Consider the following 27,168-nt stretch of genomic DNA (forward strand, 5'->3'; position numbering starts at 1 on the left):
AATGTGTCTGCCCGTTTGCAGCTGTGCTGTGGCTTTAGCTTGCTTAACATTATGCTGCTTTTTAGACTTGACAGAAGGGATTTTTTTTTTTTTTTTTTTTTTATTAAGGCAAAGCAGCCTTGTAGCGAAATGGTTTAAGCAGCTGCATTGTAGGGAAGCACAAAGAAGTTATTATTGTGTCTGTTCAGGGGGGTAGGATGGAGGGGGAGATATTCGGCTGCTGTTGATGCCGATTGTTGACTTGCCATCTGCCAGATAGGGAGAAGAAAAAAATGACAGCTCCAGCAGGGTGTTCAAGAGGTTGTTTGGAGAGACGCATAAACATGTGCAGATGTCGAACTGAATAATGGCTAGAACTTGAGACGGTTTATGATGCTGCTGCTGTTTGTGCACATACAGAATGAATGTATGTGTGGCTGTGGTTAACCAGGGGTACATACCAATTATCATTGTTTCCCTGCATGCCCCCCTTCCTTCACTCTGGTAATTAGTTTAAGGGTTCAGTACTTCCTCTTCCCTCCCTTGTTCGTGTCTAGTTGGAGAAAGCAACTCTTCCTCTAAATGCAATACAAACTTTGCTTCCTTCTCCGTATGGATGATAGCGAACTTGTTTGGTGGATGTTAGGTGTAACCTGCTAACTGACATCAGGAGCTTTGATAGAAGCCAGTCAGGTGAATTGCTAAGATCTTAATGCACACATTAACAGTTTAATACTAGTTAGTCCTTAAACTATTACTTGAAACTGAACTGATTTTATAGCCTGCCACTAGGGGTGAGAGAGAGAGTACTCAACTTGTTTTACTACTTAATTCCACCGTACTTAGAACTTAGATGTTCTTAGTTGTGAAACTATGGTAATCCATCCTTTTTTGATTAATACTGTTTTTCTCTTGGTTATTGTGACTCTATAAATGACAGGCATGTATTTTCATCAAGTTTTAATGAGTTGGTTGCTATTTCCTTCTGATCCAGTAGAGATTTGATACTATGTGGAGTGTTTTCAAATGCCATGATAATGTTCATATTTAGGTAGAAGTGAATGTTTATTTTATTGTTTGCTTTATTACTTTGACCTTAAATAATTGAGGAAAAAACAGTGATTTTAGGTGAAAATTTTCCATGGTATTTACTAGAACACCTAACATTTTTGTAAAGTTTCAAAAACAATCACAATATGAATGGAATGACTGGAAAACAAAAAAAGAGGTTCTGCCCTTTTCTTTCCTTTTTTTAGAATTTTGTGGTCATTTAAAAAATCAAAAATACAAGGAGGATTAAAGAGTATTTATTTTAACTCCTGGTAAGCTCATTCTTCCTAAAACATTTAAGATTTTGCTGAATAATTTTTCCTATGAGACAGAGTCTCACTTTGTCACCTTTGGTAGAGTCCCATGGTATCATAGCTCACAACAACCTCAAACTCTTGGACTCAAGCAATTATCTTGCCTCAGCCTCCCAAGTATCAGGGACTACAGGTCCTTGCTACAATGCCTGGCTATGTTTAGAGATGGGGTCTGGCTTTTGCTCTGGCTGCTCTTGAACTCCTGAGTTGAAGCAATCCACCCACCTGCCTGGCCTCCCAGAGTGCTAGGATTATAGGTGTGAGCCACCATGTCTGGCCTTGCTGCATAATTATTAAGCAGAAATGCCTAAAGTATGGTCAGTAGGTTAGTGTGCTGGCAGATCTTTGTGTCTAGAGTTATTTCTTTCTGAAAGGATTAAGGAAAAGTCATCTGTCATTTTCTACTCTTCATAAAGAAATAGAGGTCAGGTCAATTTAGAAAAACTTTCTATCTCACTGTGAATTTTTCCTTTAAGTGACTCTAATCCATATTTGATGAAAAGGCGAATCATCAATTACAGTGGATCTTTCTGTATTTATTTTTATTGTGTATGGCCATGAACATATCCATATTTTTATATGTAGAATTATGTCTCCATTTTTATGGTTTTATAGTCAGTCCTAATGTCCCTACTAGATTTAGGGACAAGCAACTTGCCATTTTCTAGGCAGAAGTATTATTAAAGTGAGAGCACGGTTTACCAGCGGTCAGGATGTTAATGAGTGGCTGACAAAGCAAGCTTTAGGTCTGTGCTTTATTGATCATATATTACTTCTTAGTCTTCAGAGCCGTTGGCTAAATCTTAGTAATACAGGCAAGTGTATATACTAGGGTAATGGAAACATTAAAGGCAGAGTGTCTTTGAAATTATACAGACTAGATTTAAGATGAGTAAATTCACTTGAATGAATGAAAGTCACTTAATTAACTGTGAATTTTTTCATTTTTTGATAGAAGGAAAACAACGGCTATTCAAGGATCGTGGGACTAAATGAGATAATACTATATTTAGAATGTCCTGAAAGAATTCAGTAGTAGCTGTTAGTAATTTTTTATCTGTGATAGGCGTTATATGCAAGCTCTAGAGATCTGTAGGTATTTCAATTGGAGTATTTATATAATGCTGTCTGACTATTGTAAATTAAGAGTACAAAGTTCTAAAGGCCATTTAAGAGAATGGTCATGGATATAAGGTTGTTTTATTAGAACTTTATATTTATTTAGTGATTTGTGATTGTTTCATTAATCTAGAGGGAAATCAGCTGTATAAAGAGTATGTAAAGAAGTCTCTTGAATATAAGAACTTTGGAAGTATGATATTAGTGGTTATTCAGTGATGATTTAATATTTTGTCATCTAAAGCATATTTTTTCCTAACAATTCAGTATGACATTGCTGAAGAATCATTGATTGTGCCTTTAATATGAATCTCAAATTATTTTGGAACTAAATTATTCTCTGTTATAGCTAATACTTAAGCTGATTTTGATTATAATTATTTATTTATTTATTTATGTATTTTTGAGACAGAGTCTCACTTTGTTTCCCATGGTAGAGTACCATGGCGTCAGACTTGTTCACAAGCAACTTCAGACTCCTGGGTTCAAGAGATCCTTCTGTCTCAGCCTCCCAAGTAGCTGGGTCTACAGGCACCTGCCACAATGCTCAGCTGATTTTCTATTTTTTAGTAGTCTTGCTCAGGCAGGTCTTGAATTCCTGAGCTCAAGGGTCCTCTTGCCTGGCTTCTCGGAGTGCTAGGATTATAGGTCCGAGCCACTGCACTAGGCCATTATAATTATTTTTAAAATAAGACTTTAAAAGACTTGCAATTAATAAATATAATGAGTAAAATGGACAAACAGCACTAAAAATAATGTTTCTTCTCCTTATGGAGTTTTAAAGCATTATTTGATCGTCATTATTCTTTACTTTGCAGATGAAGAAACTGATAAAATTTCTGTAGGGCTGGATGTGCTAAGATGAGCATAAGTGTTTTCTTAGAGGAGTAGGTGGAAAATGGCTTTGGTGGACTTGAGGGAGTCAGTAAATTCAGTAGGGTATAATTAATTCCCACACAGATATAGGTGGTTCTTACAGGTTTTTCTTCTTAAACTGTTGTTTCTGTCAGTATTCACTTCATTAAATATTTTTTAGTAATTTTGGGCAGAGTCAGAGGATGTTGCACCTGGGAGAGCTGCCTAATTCTGTATCTAAGAGTGGTTCCTAGGACTGGAGATAGTGATTGAAGACTTGTGTTTGAAAGAATAAATTGGTTACATTTTATTTAATTGGTTTATAGAAGGATACGTTAATGCTGGATGGCACGGGGTGATGGATGCCAGTGTTCATACACAGATTAAGTGTGAACAGTCTACTTTTTTTTAATGGTATTTTTACCAAAAACAACTTACAGTACCAAAGAGGTGGAAATACCCATAGTGGTATCACAGATGAAGATGAAACTATTTAATTATGAGGACATTTTTACAAATGAGCGAAACTCTAGTTGGTATATTTTTAGGATAATTCAGAAAACTTTAGGAACTTCTAGCTTTAATGTGTATTTGAATTGTGCCTCATAAAAATCCTGCATGAATAGTAATTTTTAAAAATATTGGCCAGTATGTTGAAAACAGAAGAGTATTTTGCTGTCTGACATATTCTTTAAGGCATCTTGCTAAATGTTTTGGCTTAAAATTTTTAATGTGTTTTAGTTTCAAGAAAATCTGATTAAAGATGTTGGTAAACTTGGTAGCACTTTTAAGAACAGAAGATGATTAAGATACAAAGGCAGGAAAGGCGTAAACCGTGAAGTTCGTGTATTTTTTTGGCTAAGCAAGTCACTTATTTGCTTGAGACTGGAACACAGCAGCAAAGTTCATATTTTATACTTTTAAGTGAAAGCGCATAGAACAGCAGCTGTTGTTTCCTGGCATCGTTCTGAAGAGATAGTTAAGTATATATATTTATTATAGAAAAGAATTTTATGAAATGACCTTCTTTCCTTTCTCAGCATGTGAAGTGTATTCAGATGACTCTGTTAATTCAGTGTACTTTTTGTTTTAGTAAAAAAGGATTTGAAATATAAGTTTTTTCTTTGACCTTAAAATATCTGTGGTACTACATACTTTAGAAAAAAATAAAACTTCTTAATTCTGATAGTACAAATATTAAAAACCTAATTTACTCAAAATTATATCAGATAATGGCATAGTTCAAGAGTCGGGAATTATACCTTATGTTCTAAAAGCAAGGACTTTCTCAAAAGTAAACACAAAATCTAAATAAAATGACACTTCCACTAAATGGCAGTCAGTTTGAACCATGTTAGATCTTGCTGTATAAAAGTAAATTTGCTGTATACCTGCTTATAATAATTTTTTATCTCCCTTCAGTAGTTCACTCACTGCAGATATCACTTTCTTAGTTTTTTCTTTTGGGGTAGGAGACAGAGTGATGTGAAGTTGGATAAGACTTGGATAATCACTAATTAACTTACACATAAAGCTCTGACATGAATATTAGCACTTATTCTTAAAGGTCTGTCATACTACTGGATTATGGATTTCAGTGTTTTGTACATCCAAAAAACCTTTAAACCTTTAATTGCAATGAATTAAAGAACCTTGTGAATGCCAGAACACTTTCCCCCTATTTTTTGTGCACATTGACTTAGAGTCTAGGATTGATAATCCTTAGGGCATGTAAAGATTCTTACAGTTACGAAAACCAAGTGAGTGCTTTGAACTACATTGTCAAGCTGTCATTTGTATTACATTATTATATTAAGAAATGAGTAGTTTTTAACAATTGAGGCTATTGGTTTTGGCTGCTTTTCAGAAGAGACCTTGTGAGTCCATGTTAATTTCCTTGCGTCACTTTCTCTTTTCTGAAAGAGTGTATGTTTTGATGTCCTGCAGTTTTTACAAAACAAGTTATTCTACAGGGAGCATTAAATCAGGAATTTAATACAGTATTTATACAATTGTAGAATCATATAATTTTTTATTTTGTGGTATTTTGGATGACTTCCATGAATTGAGGCTTCAAGGCATTTTCCTTCCTGATGCCTTGCTTTTTAAGAAAATGCTTTTAAAGTTATTAGAAACATTTGAAAACAGATCATTATGCTTGTAGAGGCATAGATCATAGTGAGAAAGAACTATTCAGGCATAATGAGCAAATATGCCCATTTCATTTAAAAAATTTTATTTTTATTAGAATTGTAGGTAAAGATTATTTTCTGATATTTCTATCTATGTGTTAGGTAATACTGCCCTCAGAGGGCCGAGGTAAGTAAATTCATTTTTATCATTGAAAAGCAGCTGTTCTGGTATCTGGTCTCTAAGCTTTCTTCCAGGAGAAGAATGGGCTTCCTTGAACAATTGAACGGCATGTGATTTGTGGTTGCATTTCCTTGATGTCTTCTGTTCTTTTAAAATGTTTTCTGTATCTGTGCACTTCAATTCGAGGACAACATTTAAGGACACTTCGTTGTTTTCTAAGAAAATATTAACAGATGACTAACCACAAATTGCCAAATTAGATCACTTTAGAAAGATGGTAAGAAAATTACCTGGGAAGTTTAGATTATTTTACTTGATGTGCATTACTTTTTTGTGTCTTTAATAGTAGATTTTCTAGTGCTCAATTATTTGATGCTATACTTTTTAATATAGAGTAGTACTCATTGAAATGGAAGCATCCGTTCTCCTCAGTTTTATAAGCCTAAGCATAATCACATATTTAAGTATGATATAAATCAAGAATAATTTACTTTGCTTACTACAGGATAGTTACAAATGAATGTAAATATACCAAAAGTTGAACTATACTATTATTCCTGCACTTACGAAAGCTTAATATTGTCATATGCTTTAGTCTCTCAATTCTGAATATTTGGGGTTAAATGATGATTAACACACATTAATGCTAATTATTTCTCCATAATTATTGTCCCAATCTCCCAGAAAAGGAGGCTGAGGCACAGAGGGGTGAGTAATATGCCTTCTGTGGTCCACCTGGCTACTGAGGGGCAGAACTGCATTTAAAACCAGACACCTGGCTTCCTCGGAGTGTGTGCTCCAGCCACTGTAATGTCCCACCTCCTTGTGAAAGCCTGACCACTGTGGTGTGGTAGGAGTTTGTCAATTAAGGTGGATCTCCTTTGAATCTCAGCTCTGCCCTTTACTAGCTGTCCCAGCGTCTCAGAGGCTCGGCCTGGCTATCGGTGGAAAGTGAAGGTGCTGCAGGACCAGTCAGTCTCTCAGTGTTGCCGTGAAGTCGTCGCTTGTGCGTGAAGCCTGAGCACAGTGCTTGGCTGAGGACGCTTCCTTTCTGGCTTTTACCACTTTTTCCTTTGACCATGTACATGCCATGGTACAAGACACAACCAGTACAATGTCTAGAAATACCAAAGAGGGAAGAGGGAAGTTTTGGAGGTCATAGACTCACCCCAATGATTATAGAGTGTATGGTGTGATGCAGTGTTATTTTAGGGTCACATACTATTGGAACTTCATTTTTTTAATTAAATAATAACTGTGTACATTAATGTGTTTATGGGGTACATTGTGCTGATTTTATATACAATTTGGAATGCTTACATCAAACTGGTTAACATAGCTTTCACCTCTTTTACTTAATTGTTGTATTAAGTCATTTATACTCTACTCTTAATATTGATTTGACACGTACCCTTGCATTATGCACAATAGGTGAGGCCCCGCCAATTATCCTCCCCCGACTCGGCCTCCCCCCAACCCCTCCCCTCACCCTCCTCTTCCTTCCTCATTCTGGGCTATCGTTGTGTTTTATCTTTAGTATGAAAGTGTGGGTGATAGATATTGGTTTCATAATAGTACTGAGTACATTGGATACTTTTTCTTCCATTCTTGAGATACTTCACTAAGAAGAATACAGCTCCATCCATGTGAACATAAACTTCATTGTAGAAAGACTCATTGGTGAGAGAGTAGAACCCTATTTAGTTTGTTCATTTTTCTTTTGTAAAGCTCTGATTTTTAAAATAGAGGCAAGGTTCATGGGTAGGTTTAACCATCTGAGAGTTTTTTCAGATTAGGCCTCCTCCTGATGAGCGAGTACTAGAGCTTTCCCTGCAAACTCTTGTTACTGCCAGAGTGAGCCAGCATCATTGTATGTGGTATTCATCAGCATGTTCTAACAGAAGAATGGATGGAGCTATATGAGATTGTGTTATAGTTGAGATGTCTCTGCTTGAGAGAGCTTTTCTGACATGGGTAAAGTGTTCATTTTGAATCATGGTAGGTTTGTTTCTCCCTCAGTTAATGGTTATTGGCTACGTATTCTGTGATAGTTGCTAGAGATACCTGGCCAGCAGATCAGCGTTATGGACTCAACTGCTCTCATAGTCGATACTCATTAACGCTACTTGTTGCAGTGTGTACATAGTGTAGGATATTGCATTGATTTAAATATTCAGATAGTGTGCTGTGGTAAATGGAAAATACCTAGAGTAAGGGAGTTAGAAAATTTCCAATGAAATTATTGTTTTATTTGGTCTGCTTCTTTGTAATAGTTTAAAATTCTATGGCTACACTTAACATTGTGAGACTAGAACAAGAATGATTTTGTGTTCAATGCAGTGTGTGGAATTGAGACTTTCTATAATGCAGAAAGCAGATTAAAAAGAAAGCTCTGCTTTCACAATCTACAAGGGTGTAAATGTAAGCAAAATAATAATTTAGCTCACATTTAACCCAGCAGGAAGCGGAGTACAGATTGAGTAATTTGAGTAATTCTCCACAACGTATCTACTGCTATGTAAACTAATCTCACAGTTTATTCTTCATTAAATTGCCAGGATGCTATTTTTCTGTTGGCTAGCTTGTTTAAATGCTTTGTTCCCCCCCCCACCCTCCAACTCACTTTTTCTTTCCCTGTAAAACTTGATACTATAACTCAATTCAGGTGTTACAGTTTTCAAATGAATGATTTAAAAATATCACTTTTTGGTTTAAAGTGTAATGTTTCCTGAAAACAAAGGATTTGATTAACTAATTTTCAGAATATCATGAAACAAATACCCGAATGCTTAATGATATGCAGCAATTATGCAGTTTTTTTTTTTTAAATAAGTAAATTATGAAACAGATTAAGCATTGACAGAACAGCCATCCTGAGATCTTAGAGAGGGTGGCGTTCTAACATCTTGTGATAATTCGGTGCAAAGGTATTTTTCTCATCATTGCTTTGCCTTCAAAGTAAAACATGGACTCCAGCTTTCTTTAGGAAGCAGATATGAAAGCTATCCTTAATATAAAAATGACAAGTTCATGCATTATGCAGTAGAAGAAAAATTTCTGAACTATAATATACTTTTCAAAATAATCATGAAAGAGGATATGTGGTAAAGCGGAGGAACGTGGGTACATCTGGAAAGCTTTTGAGGCATCTTGGAAACACAACACAAAATCACTAAAATTGTAAGCCCCTTCCAACAACTGTGGCCAGTTGCTGTGCTAACACTGACCAGTCCGAGAGCAGACAGATGTCTCAGTGACCTCTGCAATAACCCAGATTCCACCTGGTGAAATCATCATAAAGAGAAATTTGAATGTTTTGAAATGTGACCTCAATCAGTACTATGCAGAAATCAATGAAAGAAAAAGACAAGAATGGATGGTGTCTTAGAATCTGAAAGGTAAGGTGTATTATATATTATTCTGGGTGAAGGTAGCATCAGAAACTGTTACTGTGCTTTTGCTTGCGTTGTCGGGAGGCTTCTCAGAGGAACCGGTGCAGTGCCTTGTCTTGGAATCAGCACAGCAGCAAACCGAGTTATCTTCATAGGAAATATTGAAGAATCATATGCTGATATTCCTCCTGCCCCCTTTCCCCAAGGTTATGCATCAAACCAGTTAACATCATTGAGCACCTTTTTCTCAAGTTACATAGGATGCTATTTGGAAATGCCAGCGGATAGGAGATGTTGCCCTCTCTTAGTCTCAGTGTGACATTCTAGATCAGTAAGAGTGTTTGAAGAGATGTGAGAATTTTTCATTTTGAATTTTACTTGCTCAGGGGTCTCATACCCTTTTCTCAAGTCCTCTGTTCTCACACCTGCTTACTAGACTTAAAGATCTGTGAGGTCAGGGACAATGCTTGTATCATTTATTGCTGCATTCTTAGTGCTTATATATATAATTGGCACTCACTAAGTATTTTTGAATGAATGAATCTCTTAGCAGCTCATTTTCCTCAATTCTAAGTAAAAATGTTTATAGAAGCTTATTCTATGATCTGTAGTGCTCTTGAGCAGCCCTGAAAATGAATGAGCTGAGCAGGAGTTCGTAATGCTTCTAGCATGTTTTGTAGACATAGCCCAATTTCAGAGACTATAACATACATCCAAAGCTAGTTGATGACAAATGGTCAAAGACATTGCATAGATATCACAATAGAATTTAACACTTTTCGTTTGCTTGAGGGCAAGGAGAGAATGTATTTGAAAGTTTCAGTAGAAGGGAATTGATAACCTAAAAATCTAGATTTGCAAGAACTGGACTATTTAATTAATACATATTTAACAAGCACCTGCAATATGCAAAAACACTTTCATTTTTTAAAAATTATATTTCATATTATCTCTATACAGTTGAAAATTATTTACTAGTTCATTGTAATGTAGGTAATATGAACAAAATTCTTCAGGGTTATTTTTAAGACATCTATAATAAGATGATTATAATAAATTCAGTAAGAAATACCTACCTTTTACTCCCTGAGAGACTTTAATAGGCTTCCACTTAGACATAATCGGGCCTCTCTGTATAAAAATGTAATGGAGAGTTTTAAAGACTGTAAATGTTGTATTAGATCCGTCTTCATGTATTTCTTCAATAACTATATGTTTAGTTTTAAGATACTTAAGATATATCACACAATTATGAATTATGTATTCAATATTTATTTGTTGTGCTAATATTTATTTATGAAATCTAGGGGAAAATACACTGCCATATTTTCTTTTAGGTAGTTCATATGTGTAAATTTGGTTGTTATCTGTCATCAAGCAACTAAATATTTACTATATTGTGAATCAGGAAATGAAATAGATAATTATACTAAAAATTACATGAAGCTATTTTCTGCCTTAAGTAAAAATTGACTCATGAAGACTTTTATTTAAGAGTATTGCTGTAGTTTCTTTAAGCATGTAAATTTATTTTTACTGAAACCTTACATTTGGCTTAAAGCTATTCTTTGAAAGTTCTTAAAATATTTGTATTTTTATGGTACTATGTATTTGTGTATTTCATTTATAAAAATAAGGCTAGGCATGGTGGCTCACACCTGTAGTCCAAGATGGGAGGCCAAGATGGGAGGATCACATGAAGCCAGATGTTTAAGACCAGCCTGGGTATCACAGCAAGACCCCGTCTCTACAAAAGACAGAAAATAGCTGGATGTAGTGGCCTTTACCTATAGTTCTAGGTGCTCAGGAGGCTGAGGTGGTAATGCTCACTTGAGCCCAGGAATTCAAAGCTGTAGTGAGTTATGATTGTGCCACTGCACTCCAGCCTAGGTGACAGAGTGAGATCTTGTCTCTAAAATAATAATAATAGTAATTCTGGCTCAGCGCCCATAGCTCAGTGAGTAGGGCGCTGGCCACATACTCCGAGGCTGGTAGGTTTGAGCCCAGCCTGGGCCTGCTAAAACACAATGACAACTGCAACCAAAAAACAGCCTGGGGTTGTGGCGGGCACCTGTAGCAACCAAGGGCGATATAGTGAAATTCTGTCAATAATAATAATAATAATAATAGTAATTCAAAGAGATCTAAGACTTTTGCCCTTTTCTTTGGAAGTCTAATTACCCTTCTGATAGCCTACTGATGTTTAGATATTGGATAGCATTTTCATTTCTTTACATAAGATATGTGTTTTATATATCTGCCAATAATAATAGCCAAGGAAACTTTTTTTTTTTTTTTTTTTTAATATATCTGCTAATGATAATAGCCAAGGAAACATTTTTGTTTTCCGATAGGGTAAATTTATTATTAATTATTGCCTTATTTATGTAAATGTTTCTGAATAAGTATAATACTGATTAGTACAAAATTTAATGTGTGGTTTGTCGATAAGATTATAAATTGTATTATCACAAATGGTAATGGTTTCATATAATAATACCAAAATCTAACATTTGATAAATGCAAGGTGATACTCTAAGTGCTTTTACATTATGTCCTTACCAAAACCCTTTATGTGGGCACTGTTGCAGTTTCCATTTTTCAGATCAAGAAACTGAGATGCAGGGTCTGAACCTGACCTGTGTGGCTCCAGAGTCCGCGCTCTTAACCCCTGCATTGTTTCAGCTAGAGAACTTCAATGGTGAGATAGAGTAGGAAAGAAACCGAAGCCTGATTTGAGAAATTTATTGACCACATACTAATCACATTGATCACAACTATTGGTTTTACCTTTTATTACACAATGTAGCATTTGTTTGAAATCAAGTGTCATTAGTTTTGAAAATGTGGCCATGTGGCTTATGACGATGACAGTATGGCCAGCTTGCTTTTTGTTTAAATAACTAATATCTCTCTTCTGTAACTATTGAAGGTTGTAAAAGACTTTTTAAAACCCCATAAATACATGCATTAAGTGTAGATACCATGTATTCTATTTTTTCCTCAGAGATGTGCAAATAATAATACATGTTTAAAGCCTGGATTGTGGGCTGGGTACAGTGGCTCATACCTGTAATCCTACTATTTTGGGAGGCCAAAACAGGAGGATTGCTTGAGCTCAAGAGTTTGAGATCAGCCTGAGCAAGAGTGAGATCCCATCTCTAAAAATAGAAAAAAACTAGCCAGGCATCCTGGTATGTGCCTTTGTTCCCAGCTACTCAAGAGATTGAGGCAGGAGGATTGCTTGAGACCAAGAGTTTGAGGTTGCTGTGAGCTATGATGACACCACAGCACTCTACCCAGGGTGACAGAATGAGACTGCCTTAAAAAAAAAAAAAAAAAGGGCAAAAACCAAACTTGGATTGTGATTAAACATGGAAATAAAATATAAAACAACTCAGCATTCTCAGGAGAGCTAAGCTTATAATTATTTTAGCTTTATGATAAAACAGTAATGCTTCTTCCTGACATACAAGTGAGCATCCTTCCATCCTCTTCCTTATGTAGTGATTAGCTTTAAAGCCTATGGTATTACAAGGATGAGTGGCCATTCATAATTTGCAAAGATGTATCTGTTAGAAAAATCAGAATTTTTCTATGCATCCATTGACAATTAGGGTCATTTATTTTCTTGATGTTTTATCTTAGTTAAGTAGCATATCTTAAAAAACAATGATTAAGTGTTGTATCTAGTTGAATTCTAAAGATCATGGTTTTATATTTTTATGGAGATGTTGTGGTTTATATAGATTACTTTTCAATTGGATTGTGTATGTATTTGTTTTAATAACATCTTAGTTAATCTACCTAATTATGTTTTTACCATACTATATAGCAGTTGAAGGTAGGCCTACGTAAATACGTGAATATTTCTACAGCATTATCAACCTACTTGACTTCACATCTAACTTTCTACCTCTCATGAAGTTAGACTGAGGCCTTTCTTTTTTTTTTTGGCCAGGGCTGGGTTTGAACCCGCCACCTCTGGCATATGGGACCGGCACCCTACTCCTTGAGCCACAGGCGCCGCCTAAGACTGAGGCCTTTCTAATCCTATGTTGGACTTTGTCTGACATCATGATTTTCCTGTTCCACTCTGATGTCTGAAGTTGTCTGACACATTTTTTTGTGTGTGTGCCTCTTATTCCATGACAAGAGATTAATGATAATGCTGAGTACATTCTTTGTCCCTCAAACACAGATGATCACTGGAAAGAAATAGCCTATTCAATTTTAAAACCCTACCGTCACTTCCAAATTCGCAAAGTGTATCGCAAGAGTGGACAAAGCTAATCATTATTGTGGACGTTACAGATTGACAAGGAGGTCCTACAAATGGTGGAAAAATTATTCTTATGGAAGTTGCAGTTGTGAATAGCTACATCCTTTACTCATTAGGTAAGAAAGAGTGGAGAAAAAGTGCAGATACACCTTTCTTATGGGAGAAATCTCATCACTCAGCTTGTGAGCAATGTGAGGAACAGAAATTCAAGAAAGAGGGGAAGACCATCATCTTCTGACACTGAGGAGAGGCTAAATGGGAAGATGCCTTTTATAATGCAAAACAAAAAAAATTAGCAAAGGATTGTATGGTTTGTAGCAGAACAAATGAGAAAGGTGGAAGGAGAGAAATCATTCTTGATCTTGAGACATGCAGGAGGAAGCCTGGACTTCATCCTAGAGGTTGCTTCAAAAAGTACCACACTTGGCCAAACATGGTGTCTCTTTCCTGTAATCCCAGCGATTGGGAGGCCAAGGCGGGTGGATTGCCTGAGCTCATAGGTTTGAGACCAGCCTGAGCCAGAGCAAGACCCCGTCTCTAAAAATTGTTGTGGCGGGAGCTTGAAGTCTCAGCTACTTGGGAGGCTGAGGCAAGAGAATTGCTTAAGCCCAGAAGTTTGAGGTTGCTGTGAGCTGATGCCACGGCACTCCACCGAGGGTGACAAAGTGAGACTCTGTCTCAAAAAAATAAAAAAAAAGTATCACTCTCAAATTAATCGGAAAAAGTAAACAAAAACACTTGAATTATTTTATGTAACCTAAAATAGATACTAAAATCATTAGGTGAGTTTGAGTTTATATTTGTTTTTTCTCTTTGAAAACTACAGGATAATTAAAAGTAATCCACCAACCTTTTTCTTGGCCAAAATAATAAGAGCCAAAGACTATGTGAGTGGCAGAAAAATTGCGTTGGAAAGGGTTAAAATGCAATTAGATATTCATCTATGTAATTCATTGTGAAGCCACAAGGCTGAATTATCTCTAAAGGTCTTTTCTGTTTGCATGTCTGAACAAATCTAGATATTCCCTAGTTATTTTAGATGGAAGACCATTTGCACATTTTATCAATCAAATTTTAGTCTATAGACAAAACTCTTAGCTTCTGTTTTGGCACTTTCTAATGACTTCAATTTTTACAGAGTAAGCATATGTGTCTCAGTGAGGTGTTAATGAGTAATGAAATAAAGTTTTTATGTATGGAGTAGTTATTTGATGATTGTTAAATAAAAATGCAATTTGACATAAACGTTAAGAAATGGGCACTTCGAACTTTGTTGGGGACTCCTAATCTGAATGCTTATCCTTCCTGATAAAGATGATCCATTTGAATAGCCTGTCAAAGTGTGTTAAATGGAATGTGAGTAGGAATCTAAACTCACAGTGTCCATCTCAGCTTGTTGTTAAGTATGAACCTGGGAGCTAAGATTACATAGTATTTGTACTCAGCTGTGGAAGTTCAGAATGTTTTCTATAGCCAGCATAATTCAAAACCATTGAGGTTATTTGTTTGTTTTAAAAAATTGCAGGAATTAAAGTATTAGGTAACATAAAAAGTTGGCAAAGGCCCAGAATATTAAGTTATAATAACTAAGTAAAACTGTGGACTCTAGTACTAAATAGCCGCTTCTAACCTCATAGTTCGCAAGTAGGATGCTCTACCATTTATAGGAGTATGTGGATTTTCCCCTTTGCATTCATTGGGTATTAACTGTGGGTCTGTGTCAACCCATGACAAGAACTTAACGAATCAGTAGCGTTTTTTACAGTGCTTAGAAGCTGTATTGGTTTCCTTGGGCTGCTGAAGCAAATTACAACAGAGTGGGTGCCTTAAAAGAGCAGAAGTTTCTTCTCTCCACAGTTCTGGAGGTCAGAAGTTAGAGATCAAGGTGTCAGCATATTCGCGCTCCTTCAGAGGCTCTCAGGGACAATCCATTCCTTGCCTCCTCTGGTTACTGCAGCTGCTCCTTGGCTTTGTGCTTCATCTCAGTCTTGGCCTGTGTGGTCACACTCCCTCCTCCTTTAGTCTATGTCCAATTCACGATTATAAGGACACTTGTAATTGGATTTAGGGCTCAGTGGAGTAATGTTGGAGAAGCCACTCTCCTGAAAACCCTTAATTATTAATAATGTGTTTTGCCATCTAAGGTTGTATCCATTCTTTTTTACCATATAAGGCAGAGGTTCTCAACCTGTGGGTTGTGACCCACAGGAACTGTATTAAAGGGTCGTAGCATTAGGAAGGTTGAGAACCACTGATACAGGGTAATATTCCCAAGTTCCTGGGATTAGGTTATGTATGTGCATATATCATTTGAGGGTTCACCATTCAGTTCATGACAGAAGCAAAAATACCAAAATTTTTGTTGGGATGTGTATGTATTTTGGTACTGGTACAGCACACTTGAAAGTAAATACAGCCCGTAGCCAAAGTGTATGAGGAAAGAAACAGAGGCACTTATTAAGGGAAGCAAAAAGGTGAGAAAAGGTTGTGTTGAAAATCTTAACACTGTTAAGGTTGAAAATCTTAAACTGTTGTGAGTACAGTGCTTGCTGAAGGTTTTTCATGATAAGGCACACAAATTTTGGATTTATATGGGTGGTTGTCCATGGAATAACCTTTTTGGAAGACATGGTGGCCCATACATTTTTTTTTTTTTTTTTAATAGATGGAGTTTCACTGTGTTGCCCGGTGTGGAGTACAGTGATGCTATCATGGCTCATTGTAGCCTAGGCTGCTGAGTTCATCTAGGCACAAGTAATGCTCCTGCCTCACCCTCCGAGTAACTAGGATTAAAGGCATGTGCCACCATGACTAGCTAATTTTGCCATTTGTAGAGCCAGGGTCTCACTAGGTTGCCCAGGCTGGTCTCTCTGCCTCAAGCTTAGCCTCCTGCCTTAGCCTCACAAAGTGCTAAGATTACAGGTGAGAACCATTGTGCTGGGCCTAAGTATTTATATTTTGGACAAGATGTTCTATTATAATGAGGCTGTCTTACAAATACTGTGTTCAAAATATAACAAAAAGGTCTGGTGATAGGGAGGGCCTTTTGTTCTGGGCACTTAGCCCCATAAGAGCCAGAACTTTTTATCCGTGCCTTTAAACCTGAGAATAGGTGCTTTATCTGATCATTACCTCAACTACTAAGCTAGTTGATGAAATGGTTTAGTTTCTTTTCTGGCCCCAGCTGGGCACATTCCAGTTGGGAACCCCAAGGCTGCAGAAACAGTTCTACCTCCTTACTTTGCCATCAGCATACACAGTGTCCTGCCAAAGTATCATTAAAAACTATAACTTTTTTTGGACTAGGAATCTCCTCCTGCTCCCATACTGACGTAAGGCTTTTTTGTTACACTCAAGCTTGTCAGGTAAAACCGCTTCCTCATTCAACTTCAGAACTAGAAAATGAATATCCAGTTAGGTCAGCACATCAGCTATTACATGAACATTACTTCAGAATTTAATGGGATTGTAAAAATATGATTAATTCTTCGTGGAAATATTTAATGCCCTTCTCCAAATGTTTGTGGGCACCTAAACTCTGATGTAATTCTGGAAAAGATTTCGTGAAGTGAGAGAACTTGTCCCCCTTTTTGAGTCTACTGTTGTATCTCTAGTATCTAGAAAAAATTAATACATTAATGAAATCACTCTAATCTTCTCAGGAAGATGTTTTCATATGATAAGTGAAAAATGACAAGAAAGTAGAAAATGGATTAAGGGTCTTCATTGAGAGTTTGAGATCCATGTACAGTATGGCATGACAGTGTAAGTATTAATTAGTTTAACTGGCTTATTTGAATATTATTAATAAAATTGTGTGAGAAATAATACCTTTTTTAGCAAGAAGGAGACTTGACTGTTTAATTTTTTTTCTGTGTGAATGAATTTCTCCCTGTTGCTATATAATGTATTACATTTAAGGGATGCATAATTTTTTTTTAAAGAGCTTTTTATCCCATCAGAAGTCGTACTGTAAATCACATAAAACATTTAAAACACCCTAAGATTCTTTTTAACAAAATAGATATATGATTATGTGGTGATGTTTTTGTGTCTTTCATCTGAGAATGTAAATACTTGCAAGCTAAATGGAAATTATGCTTAGAAGTGAAAATTTGATTTTTATTTCTTTTGATTTCACATTTCTTAAATAATTGCATTCAGTATTATTTTAAAATAAGAGATGGTCTTACTCCATGTTTTCTTCTTTTATATATGTGTGTTTCAAATGGATTTATTTCATTACCGAACTATTGAACTATTACTTGTCATTTAGCTCAACAGACCTATAGCATATTGTACCAAAATAAATTTCTTACTGCAGTACATTTGTGATGTAAATATTTGTCATTAATACCTAATGATTTTAAATTTCATACAGGATTACAGAAGTGAAATGGAAAAATAAAATAGTAAGGGTAGTCAAGTAAGGAACTATTTCTTTTTTTTTGAGACAGGGTCTTGAGCTGTCGCCCTTGGTAGAGTGCTGTGGCATCACAGCTCACAGCAACCTCCAACTCCTGGGCTCAAGCGATTCTCCTGCCTCCACCTCCCAAGTAGCTGGGACTACAGGCGCCCGCCACAACGCCTGGCTATTTTTTTGGTTGCAGCCATCATTGTTGTTTGGCGGGCCCAGGCTGGATTCGAACCCGCCAGCTCAGGTATATGTGGCTGGTGCCTTAGCCGCTTGAGCCACAGGTGCTGAGCCTATTTCATTTTTCAAAATGGAAATTGTGAATTTAAGCATTCTAGTTTTACATATTTTGCTTGTTAAATTGTTACCTACCATTAGGGCCGGCCATAACTTTTGCAGTAAAACAAAAGTGAGCAGCAGCATATTTTTTCCCTTTGTTTCTTCTGTGCACTTAATATATTTGTAGAGAAGATGTTCATGTTCATACACATATCCTCCATCTATTTAATAAATTATAATTGAGCATTAAGTGATAGGCACTGCCTTGGGCATATAGAATGTATCACTGCAAGGAAAAAAACTGACAATATTTGCTGGCAGTGATGTAGATCAAGCTTTTAAGCAAAGATTAAATTTTGGCAAAAGTGTTGTTTAAAAGATCCCTTCAAAGTGCCATGTGGATCAGTGGATTTTCACGTAATACAGAAAGTTCATGGCTAAAGTTTCAGAGTCTATATTGCAACTAACCTTCTGGAAGCTATTCCTTGTCAGATTCTGGTGTAGTATCAAAGAAGGGTATCCATAACTATATGAATAGTTTTTTCTTTTTCGGCTGCCTATCCATTTGAGCCAATTTTTTTCTCCCTATATTTTAACTAAAACAACATTCTGCAACAGTTTGAAGACAGGAGCAGATATGAGAATTATGCAAAGTAGTGCTGCTTTTTTACCGTTTTTTGTTTGTTTTAGAAAGTAGTTATTTTTTTTATTAAAAAACTATTTGTAACATGCAATGAATTTATTGTTATTTGTAAAGGAACTGACAAAGTTTTATATTTTCTTATTTTCAATTCCTAATATAGTCAATATTGTAGATACAATCTGCATAAACAAAAGCTCGTTGGGATTCTCAGTAACATTTAAGGATGTAAAGAAGTTCTGAGATAAGAAGTTTGAGAATTGGGTGGCGCCTGTGGCTCAGTCGGTGGGGCGCCGGCCCCATATGCCGAGGGTGACGGGTTCAGGCCCGGCCCCGGCCAAACTGCAACTAAAAAATAGCCGGGCGTTGTGGCGGGCGCCTGTAGTCCCAGCCACTTGGGAGGCTGAGGCAAGAGAATCGCTTATGCCCAGGAGTTGGAGGTTGCTGTGAGCCGTGTGAGGCCACGGCACTCTACCGAGGGCCAGAAAGTGAGACCCTGTCTCTACAAAAAAAAAAAAAAAAGAAGTTTGAGAATTACAGATTGAGAGCAATGAATCCACATTTGAAATATGTCTTGGGTGAGATTGCCTCTTACAGTAAGAGACGTGGACTTTACTTTTTATGGTAAGAGTAGACAGTAGAGAGTCACAGAATATATTGAGCAGAAAAGTGATAAAATCAAAGTGGTACACACACAAAAAAGATGAATCTGGACATGTAGATACATTCGGATGGAAGGGGGATTGAATGGAATGGGAGAAAGCAGTCAGTGCCTATCAGCAGAAGGGCAGATGTTTGGTGTCAGGGGCCCAGTTTGGGTGATGCTGAATCAGAGGCACTTGTGGAGGTAGAGAACAGAGCAGTCAAATGTTAGTTTTGAGCGTGGGTCAAGAGAAGAAGATGTCTTACAGGGAAACTTGAATTGTTTTCAATTTTTTCTAGTTCTGTGAGTAAGCATTTGAGATTTAATAACCCAAAAAAGATCTGATAAATGAGACCAGATAGCCTTCCAGCTCTAGTGGTATCATGGAGCACCTCTGTTGCTTACAATTAGGAGGAGTCCTTTGTTAGGTAAGCAATGGGTCATATGGTTGTTAAAAATGTGTACTTTGGTGATTAGGTGACAGCCTATATCAAAGTCTAATGATGTATATTTGTTAACTCTTCAGTTCTTGGCACTGTACTCTATTTCTTAACAGTTTTGTCTGTGTATGCCTGAGTTTGTGTATGGTTTTAAGCTCCATTAACCCATGTGCTTTCATTTTCTTGATTTATTCATAGAATTGTACAAAAGGTTATTTTCCTATGAACAATAAAATGTTGAAACAAGTTATATCAAGATTCAATAATGAAAATGCTTTTCTTTTTTTAAAATAATGACACATTTGGCTTGGCACCCGTAGCACAGTGGTTACAGTGCTGGCCCATATACACTGAGGCTGGTTCGAACTTGGCCCAGGCCAGCCAAACAACGACAGCTGCAACAAAAAATAGCCAGATATTGTGGCGGGCGCCTGTAGCCCCAGCTACTTGGGAGGCTGAGGCAAGAGAATCCCTTAAGCCTAAGAGTTTGAGGTTGCTGTGAGCTGTGACTCCACAGCACTCTACCAAGGGCAATATAGTGAGACTCTCTCAAAAAAAATAAAAAGATAAAACAAAAAGTAAATAAAAATAAATAAATGAATAAATAAAAATGACACACTCAGTACTTGATACATGAAAGAGAAGCATCTATTTCATACCCCTCCTATGATTAAGTGTTTTCTTTCGAAATTCGTTGATACTGTGTGGATGATTTACAAAGGCTTTTTAAAACGGCTGAAAATATGCTCTAACAACCATCTGATAAAATGAAAAACTGAACAAAATGTGTACTCAGATGAATGATTCTCTGAAGGAATAATGGTGCAAATGAATTATCAAAGTGTGAAATCATTAAAAACAAAACATGTTTGGGTTTTTATTGAATCTTAATTGTAGGCTTATGTATTTTCTTTTGTAAGCCAAGTTAAAAGAAAATTGCCTGACTAAATTTTTGGAGGCCACTGTTGTAGGACATATATTGTACCATAATTTATTTTTCACATAAAAGCTGCTGTTCATTTTTTTCAGCATTAACATGCGTGCTTTCCTCATGTAGGAGAATATATAAAAAACTGGAGGCCAAGATACTTCCTTTTGAAGACAGATGGCTCATTCATAGGATATAAAGAGAAACCTCAAGATGTGGATTTACCTTATCCCCTCAACAACTTTTCAGTGGCAAGTAAGTTACTTATAATTTTAATTCATCTTCTGTTTATTTATTTGTATGATTCTGTGTGTTAGACATCTTAGGATACATGAGAATCCTTTGAAAAAGTTTAGGTTTATATTGAATAGCAGAGAAATTTTCAGCTTTGATAGAACTTCAGTTCCTTAACATTGGGATTATTGATAATATGTGGTCTTACACAGTGCAGTATAGTTTAATATTTTTTATATATAGAACTTGAATGTGATAAATATAATTGCACAATATGTACCTCAAGTTTTTCTTTATAAAATGTAAACAAAGACCTTGGAACTTGATTGCTAAATTAAACTTAGCTGAAAGCTGTTGCAGTACTTGTGTATTTCTAATCAAAGTTTGCTATTACAATATTCTGATTGTAGGATCAAAAAGAAATGATTTACATTAGAAATAATTTTCTAGGAATATTTTCTGTTTGTAGTTCAGTTTTTCTTACAACTATTTAATAAATTATTATAGCTTATCTAGAAATTATGTATTTGTTTGAATATAGCACAAAATAAACTGAAAGATGACAATTATGACTATTATTATTAATATGTTATGACTAGGCTCTTCAGATTTTTCATGGTTACTGATCAATCAATGAAAGGCTTTCTGTGTTAATTTAGAAGTAAAGGATTTTAAGTTATGTGTAAGAGCTAGCTAGTTTGTGTCATGGAGACAACTATATGCCATCCTTAATTTTGATTTTGATTCTATATATATGTTATCAGCCATGTTTGGAAACGATATGAGGGAAAATTGTGACTAAAAAAATGTAATAAAATAACAATAAACTCCAAGAAAACAAAAATCCTTGAATGTTGTAAAATTCATTTTATCATTAGAAGAACCTCACTCTTTTTTGTCCCTATCATTTAATTCAGGTTAACCTTTCTTAGTAGGTTATAAAGCTATTTTTTTTTTAATAAGATAAAACAGTAAATCAAAGGGCTGAAAGGGTTTCGTCATTTACATGATCAGGATACTAACTTTTAATGAATCAGAACAAAGAGCCCTCTCCCTTTACATCAGTGGATTGTTATATAAGGTTTTTATTATTTGTTTTTAAGATGAGATCACTTTATATGTACATATTAGTTAAGGGAAATATTTTTTCCCTATCAAAATGCTCATTAGATAATGGCTTTCTTGCATTAGAAAATTATTATTTTTTAATGCTTTTGTCAATTGAAATATTTTGTATTGACTTAAGAACACATTTGCTTTAAAGTGATAGAAATTAGAATAAGCAGCATATATTATTACCATGCCCTGCCTAAAGCCAGTGTAGTTTCTTAGTTTGTCTGTTTTACTAGCAAATGCTATTGGTTTGTCGGAAATAATTTATAAAAGTACAGAATTCTTGTATCTGCTGATCAAAATGCAGCATTTTTTGACCTTATGAAATTTCACACCCCAACAAGTTTTAAAGACATACTGTATGTCACAGTCTGCCAACATCTGCTCCAACACTTCCACTGGCAGAGGCTGAAATAAATGCTGCATTCTTGGGGAGAGATCCTATTTAGTTACTGACAGTCAGCTTATTTATCCATGAAATAAATATTATTTGACATCTGTAATCTTTACTTGCATAATCAAGTAGTTATAGGTAGTTGATTCAAACTAACAAAGTTGTAAACCAGCTTCTTAGTTTTCAGAAGTAGGATTAACATGGATCTTATGCTAAATAAATCATTTTCAACTGTTTATTGTTAAAGCTTTTGACTTACTGCAGTTTTAAATTCTATAAATGATAATTACCATAGAAAATAATTAGTCTAGTGAAATGGGCATTAGTTGAAGAAATGGTTCAAATTTCAGCCTCGCCACAAACTATGAGTAGTATTATTATGGGCAGGTTAGTCTCTGAAACATTCTAATCTTAATATTTAATTCCTTCATCAGCATAGTAGAAACACTGAGATTCAGTGGATTTGTAAGTGGATTCATTTTTGTTCCTAACATTCTGTGATTCTGTGAGGGGAACATTGAGTAGGGCCTGGAAGAGTGAGTAGGATTTAAGCAAATTAAAATAGAAAAGGGTGTTCCAGGCAGAGGGTGACAAAGAATGTTTTTTACGAGGCCATAAGAGAAGAAACAGTTGGAGTGAGAGTTACTTATCAATGCTTTCCATTTTATCCTGGCCTCTTTAGTATATTTAAAAAAGATTTTATTGGCAAATGTTTATATATATGTGTGTGTGTGTATATATATATATACACACATTATATATAAATATATGTGTGTGTGTGTGTATTCTTTGATAGCTACAGTTTGAATCCCCTGGTTTTCAGATAACTAAAAATGTTATTTCAGATTTAATATTTGGAGATTTGAATAAAGTTTTACTAAAACAAGCTTTTTATCTCCATTTAAAAAATAGACTATGAGAATTGGTACTTTAGAATTGATCTTTCCAATATCTTCATTGAGTTTCAAATTCTTTACATCTTGATTTAAATTTCAAATGATATATACTCATTGTTTCTACTTAGTAATCCACTGCAGTCTTGTTTTCTCCCTTATTTACTTGATTGAAACCAGTTCAGTAAATTCTCCAGGGACCACTTAATTGCTAATGTAGAGGAAAACAGAAGCATCTTTCCTTTTCAGTTTAGGTTTATGGCTGAGGTCCCTTAACAAAAGGAAGATTAGCAAGAGAAACCATAAAAATTTATTTAATATAAATTTTAAGTGATGTGGGAGATTTCAGACAAATACCCAAAGAAACTCATAAACTTGTGTATTTTTATGCTTTGGGTTTGATGAAGAGGTGGAGGGTCATGAGGAAGTATGATTGGACAAAGTGTGGGTGTGATCTAATGATGATAAACTGGGGACAGTAGCACGGCCTGTTCAGGTTCTCCTGTGCCTTGTCCCTGTGTCTTCAGAGATAAGGTTGTTCCTTTCCTATAGTTATCTGGTGGGTGGCTGTCAAATGAGGACCTTATGACCTGGTTCAGGGGGAAGGTCAGAAAATCCTTTTGAGCTCACCTCTCTCCCCTAGGCCCATGCTGAGTTTTTTGAGGTCCTTTTTGCTTATCTTTGGTGTTGGATATCATGAGAAGTATGCACTGGCCTTCTGTTTTGTTTGTTCGTTTTGCTAATCAGCTTTCCTTAGTGTTTGTGTATTTAATATGTGGCCTAAGATAACTCTTATTTTTTCAGCGTGTGGCAGGAAAAAAAAAAAGGTTGGACACACCTGTTCTAGGTTTTGTGACCTACTGCAGGGGAGAAGGGTAGGAGGAAGGCGAGCTTCCTGCTCTGTTACTTACTCAAACACCAAGGTTCCGTACTTTGGGGGGGAGCATGTTCTGAACCCCGTCTTTAAGTCTAATAGACATTTTACAGTTCTCCTTTCTCCTGGATTTACATCTGAGTTGTATTTTATACTATTGACCACCATCTCCTTGGGGTGAACACTCTCATTGTGTTCAGGGGTGCCTCTCTTGTTCTTTATTCCTTTCCCTAGTGCACAATTTTGGTATTTAACCGAGTCTGGCCGAGGATTCTTCACACTTTGTATACACAGAACTTGGGTAGTCATAAGAGCTTAGTCTTATTTATATTATAGTCACAAGAGCTTAGTCTTATTTATATTATATCTCTTAGTTCTTACATTTTATGGCCTAATACCTTTTTTTTGACTGAATGTCTAAAAATATGTAGTCCCGATTTCTCCTTGGTTAGATGTAGAAAAGACTGTTAGTGATCTGTTGGATTGTCTTACTAAGGAGTGATAGTTAAGTATCACATGGACTTCTTAGGTTTTAGTTACAACTTGTATGAGATGTAGCTTGATTTCCACACTCATTCTCTTCTGGCCAGGCCTCCCTCCTGAGCACTGAGCATCAGGTTTTCTCAGTTGGCTGCTGGACATCTCTACCTAGATAGTTTTTGGACTCAACATGCTCTAAGCTGAACTCAAGATAGTTTTGTCTATTTCTTCCTTTATATTCAGTATCTCAACTCTGTCTTCACCTGAATAGAAACCTGGATCCATTCTATGCCTTTCCCCGCTTCACATCTTCACTCCACTTCTAATCTGCTTCTAGTCCTGCTGATTTTATACTTCTTATTTCTTGATTCTATTATCGTTACCTGTCATCACCCTAAAATGAACCCTCATCATCTCTACTGTAGATTCTTAGCTAGATTCTCAGCCTCTGGTTCATATCATTGATGCTCTTCCTTCGTATGGCTGTCAAAGTGATCTTTCTAAAATTGCATCCCAAGTTTGCCATTGCCCTGTGAGAGCCCTGCCTTGAATCTGCATTGCCTTCTGGATAAAGTATGCCTTAAGGTATCATACAAGGATCTCTTCAGTCTGGCCTCTGCTTTCAACTCTAGCTTGATCTCGCTTGTGCTCTGCAGTTACGCTTCAGCAGTACTAAACTATTTATACTTCCTTATACAACCTGTGCTGCTTTTTTACTTGGAGACTTTGTTGATGCTGTTCCCTCTGATTGGAATATCCTTTGGTCCTCTGTTTGCCTGGATAATTTTCTTTTATCTAAGACATAATTCATATTTAAATTCCCTTGCTAAGTTACTCTTTTCTGTCCTTCTCAGCAGTTGTTTGTTACCTTTTATTGTTAACACATTGTTTCATGATCTTGTACATATCTTATTCACTAATCTTTGAGTTGTTTTAGGGAAAAAAAGAGCTTAGTCTTATTTATATTATATTTCTTAGTTCTTACATTTTATGGCCTAATACTTTTTTTTTTTGACTGAATGTCTAAAAATATGTAGTCCCGATTTCTCCTTGGTTAGATGTAGAAAAGACTGTTAGTGATCTGTTGGATTGTCTTACTAAGGAGTGATAGTTAAGTATCAAGTTTAAAATTCAAATCTTTCTACTCTCATTTAAATGTTACTCCCCTCCCCCAACCTCATACTATGACATTTTCCCTGAGTTAGAGCCATAGTTCTAATACTTAAATTGCTGGGTATCCTTTGGCGTGCAGAATGGAAACTCCACAGGCACTATAGGATGTGGATAATATTTGACCTTCACCCTTCTTTGGATGAATCAAATATAAACTATATGTGAAGCTGCCTTCTCATATACTGTCATAGAAATGTAAATAAAAATAAAGCTTTTTCAAGCAAGGTACATCTGTAATCACAATGATGATTTGATTAAGTTTCTAATGATTATAGATTCAAATCATCTGTGCATGAACAACAAAAATTCTGACTGAAAAATGTAAAATATACACATATTGCAAGGCTGCATTTAAAGGTAGTTTGGAGTAAAGCAGTTTGTTAATCCAGTAGTCACAGTCACAGTCATTTTGACAATTCCCTGCTTCTCTCATGTTCGCTAGCTTGCTCCATTCCAAAGTAGAAATAATTTCTCTATGGCGGACTGGAGCATTTGCCTGTGTGTGTCGGGCTCATCTTAATTCTGATTGGTTCCTTCTTACTGTCTGTTGTGGGAATGGAGAAGTGTTAGCCTGTGTCTCCAGAAGCACCTCCTAGAAGTCTGCCTTACTGTGTGCTGCAATATTGACCCATCCTGATAGTATCCCTTTCTTCTCTGAAACCTTTCTCAATTCGTCCTATTAAAAAAAGGTCAGTCTGCATTTCTTAGCCCAGTTTTAAGAAATGAAATAACATGTTTCTCTCTAACCTATTTTTTCTGTCTCTTTGAAAGAAAGAAGGAAATTACCGGACTTAAACCTGTCAAAAACCATCTGAATAAATAATAGACTCAGAGATTTTAAGTAAGTGGAAAAATCAATTGGTTTCTCTAAGTTCTTCCATTGGACATACATGGGGATAGAATAAAAGATTATGACTTGTTTTTAGTCTTACATAATTGATAGTACAATCTAGAACAATAGCACCATAAATCTAGAAAACCATAAACTATACATATGTATATGGGTTGTGAGATATCAGAGTAGTTCACTTTTGAAGGGTTCGAGTGATCATTATATCCATACTAGGTAATAAAAAGAGTATATAATATGATTTTTACATATAAGAATTTATCATTGACTTTGGAGGACATTTCACATAGAACATATAGCTATGGGAAGAAAATGGGATTAATTGCCAAAATGAATTTCATAGAAAATTTTGTAGAAAGTAACTATAGAAGTTGAGAGAAGCAATAGGTCAAGGTTAGCGAGGCTGAATAAGAATTTATTCATGAAATGAGGTTAACATGAGCCCTGAAGGATAGGATTTGAGTAAGTTTCTGGGAGGATGACATTCTCAGAGAAGTTAACAAAACAAG

The 27,168-nt window shown here is 35.8% G+C and overlaps 1 protein-coding gene across 5 annotated transcripts in view; it reads left to right on the plus strand.

The window, feature by feature from the left end:
- AKT3 (AKT serine/threonine kinase 3) overlaps window positions 1-27,168 on the plus strand; it is a 404,883-nt gene that overhangs the window by 142,721 nt on the left and 234,994 nt on the right. For all 5 annotated transcript variants that reach the window (XR_008382960.1, XM_053604360.1, XM_053604362.1 and 2 more), the window contains exon 3: window positions 20,778-20,903. Coding sequence is in view for 4 of the 5 variants with exons in the window: in XM_053604360.1 (XP_053460335.1) it covers window positions 20,778-20,903 (126 nt within the window). In the remaining variant the exon portion in view is untranslated. The remainder of the gene's footprint in view (window positions 1-20,777; window positions 20,904-27,168) is intronic.

The sequence above is a fragment of the Nycticebus coucang genome, chromosome 10, assembly GCF_027406575.1.
Source record: "Nycticebus coucang isolate mNycCou1 chromosome 10, mNycCou1.pri, whole genome shotgun sequence".
In the NCBI taxonomy this organism is placed as follows: domain Eukaryota; kingdom Metazoa; phylum Chordata; class Mammalia; order Primates; family Lorisidae; genus Nycticebus; species Nycticebus coucang.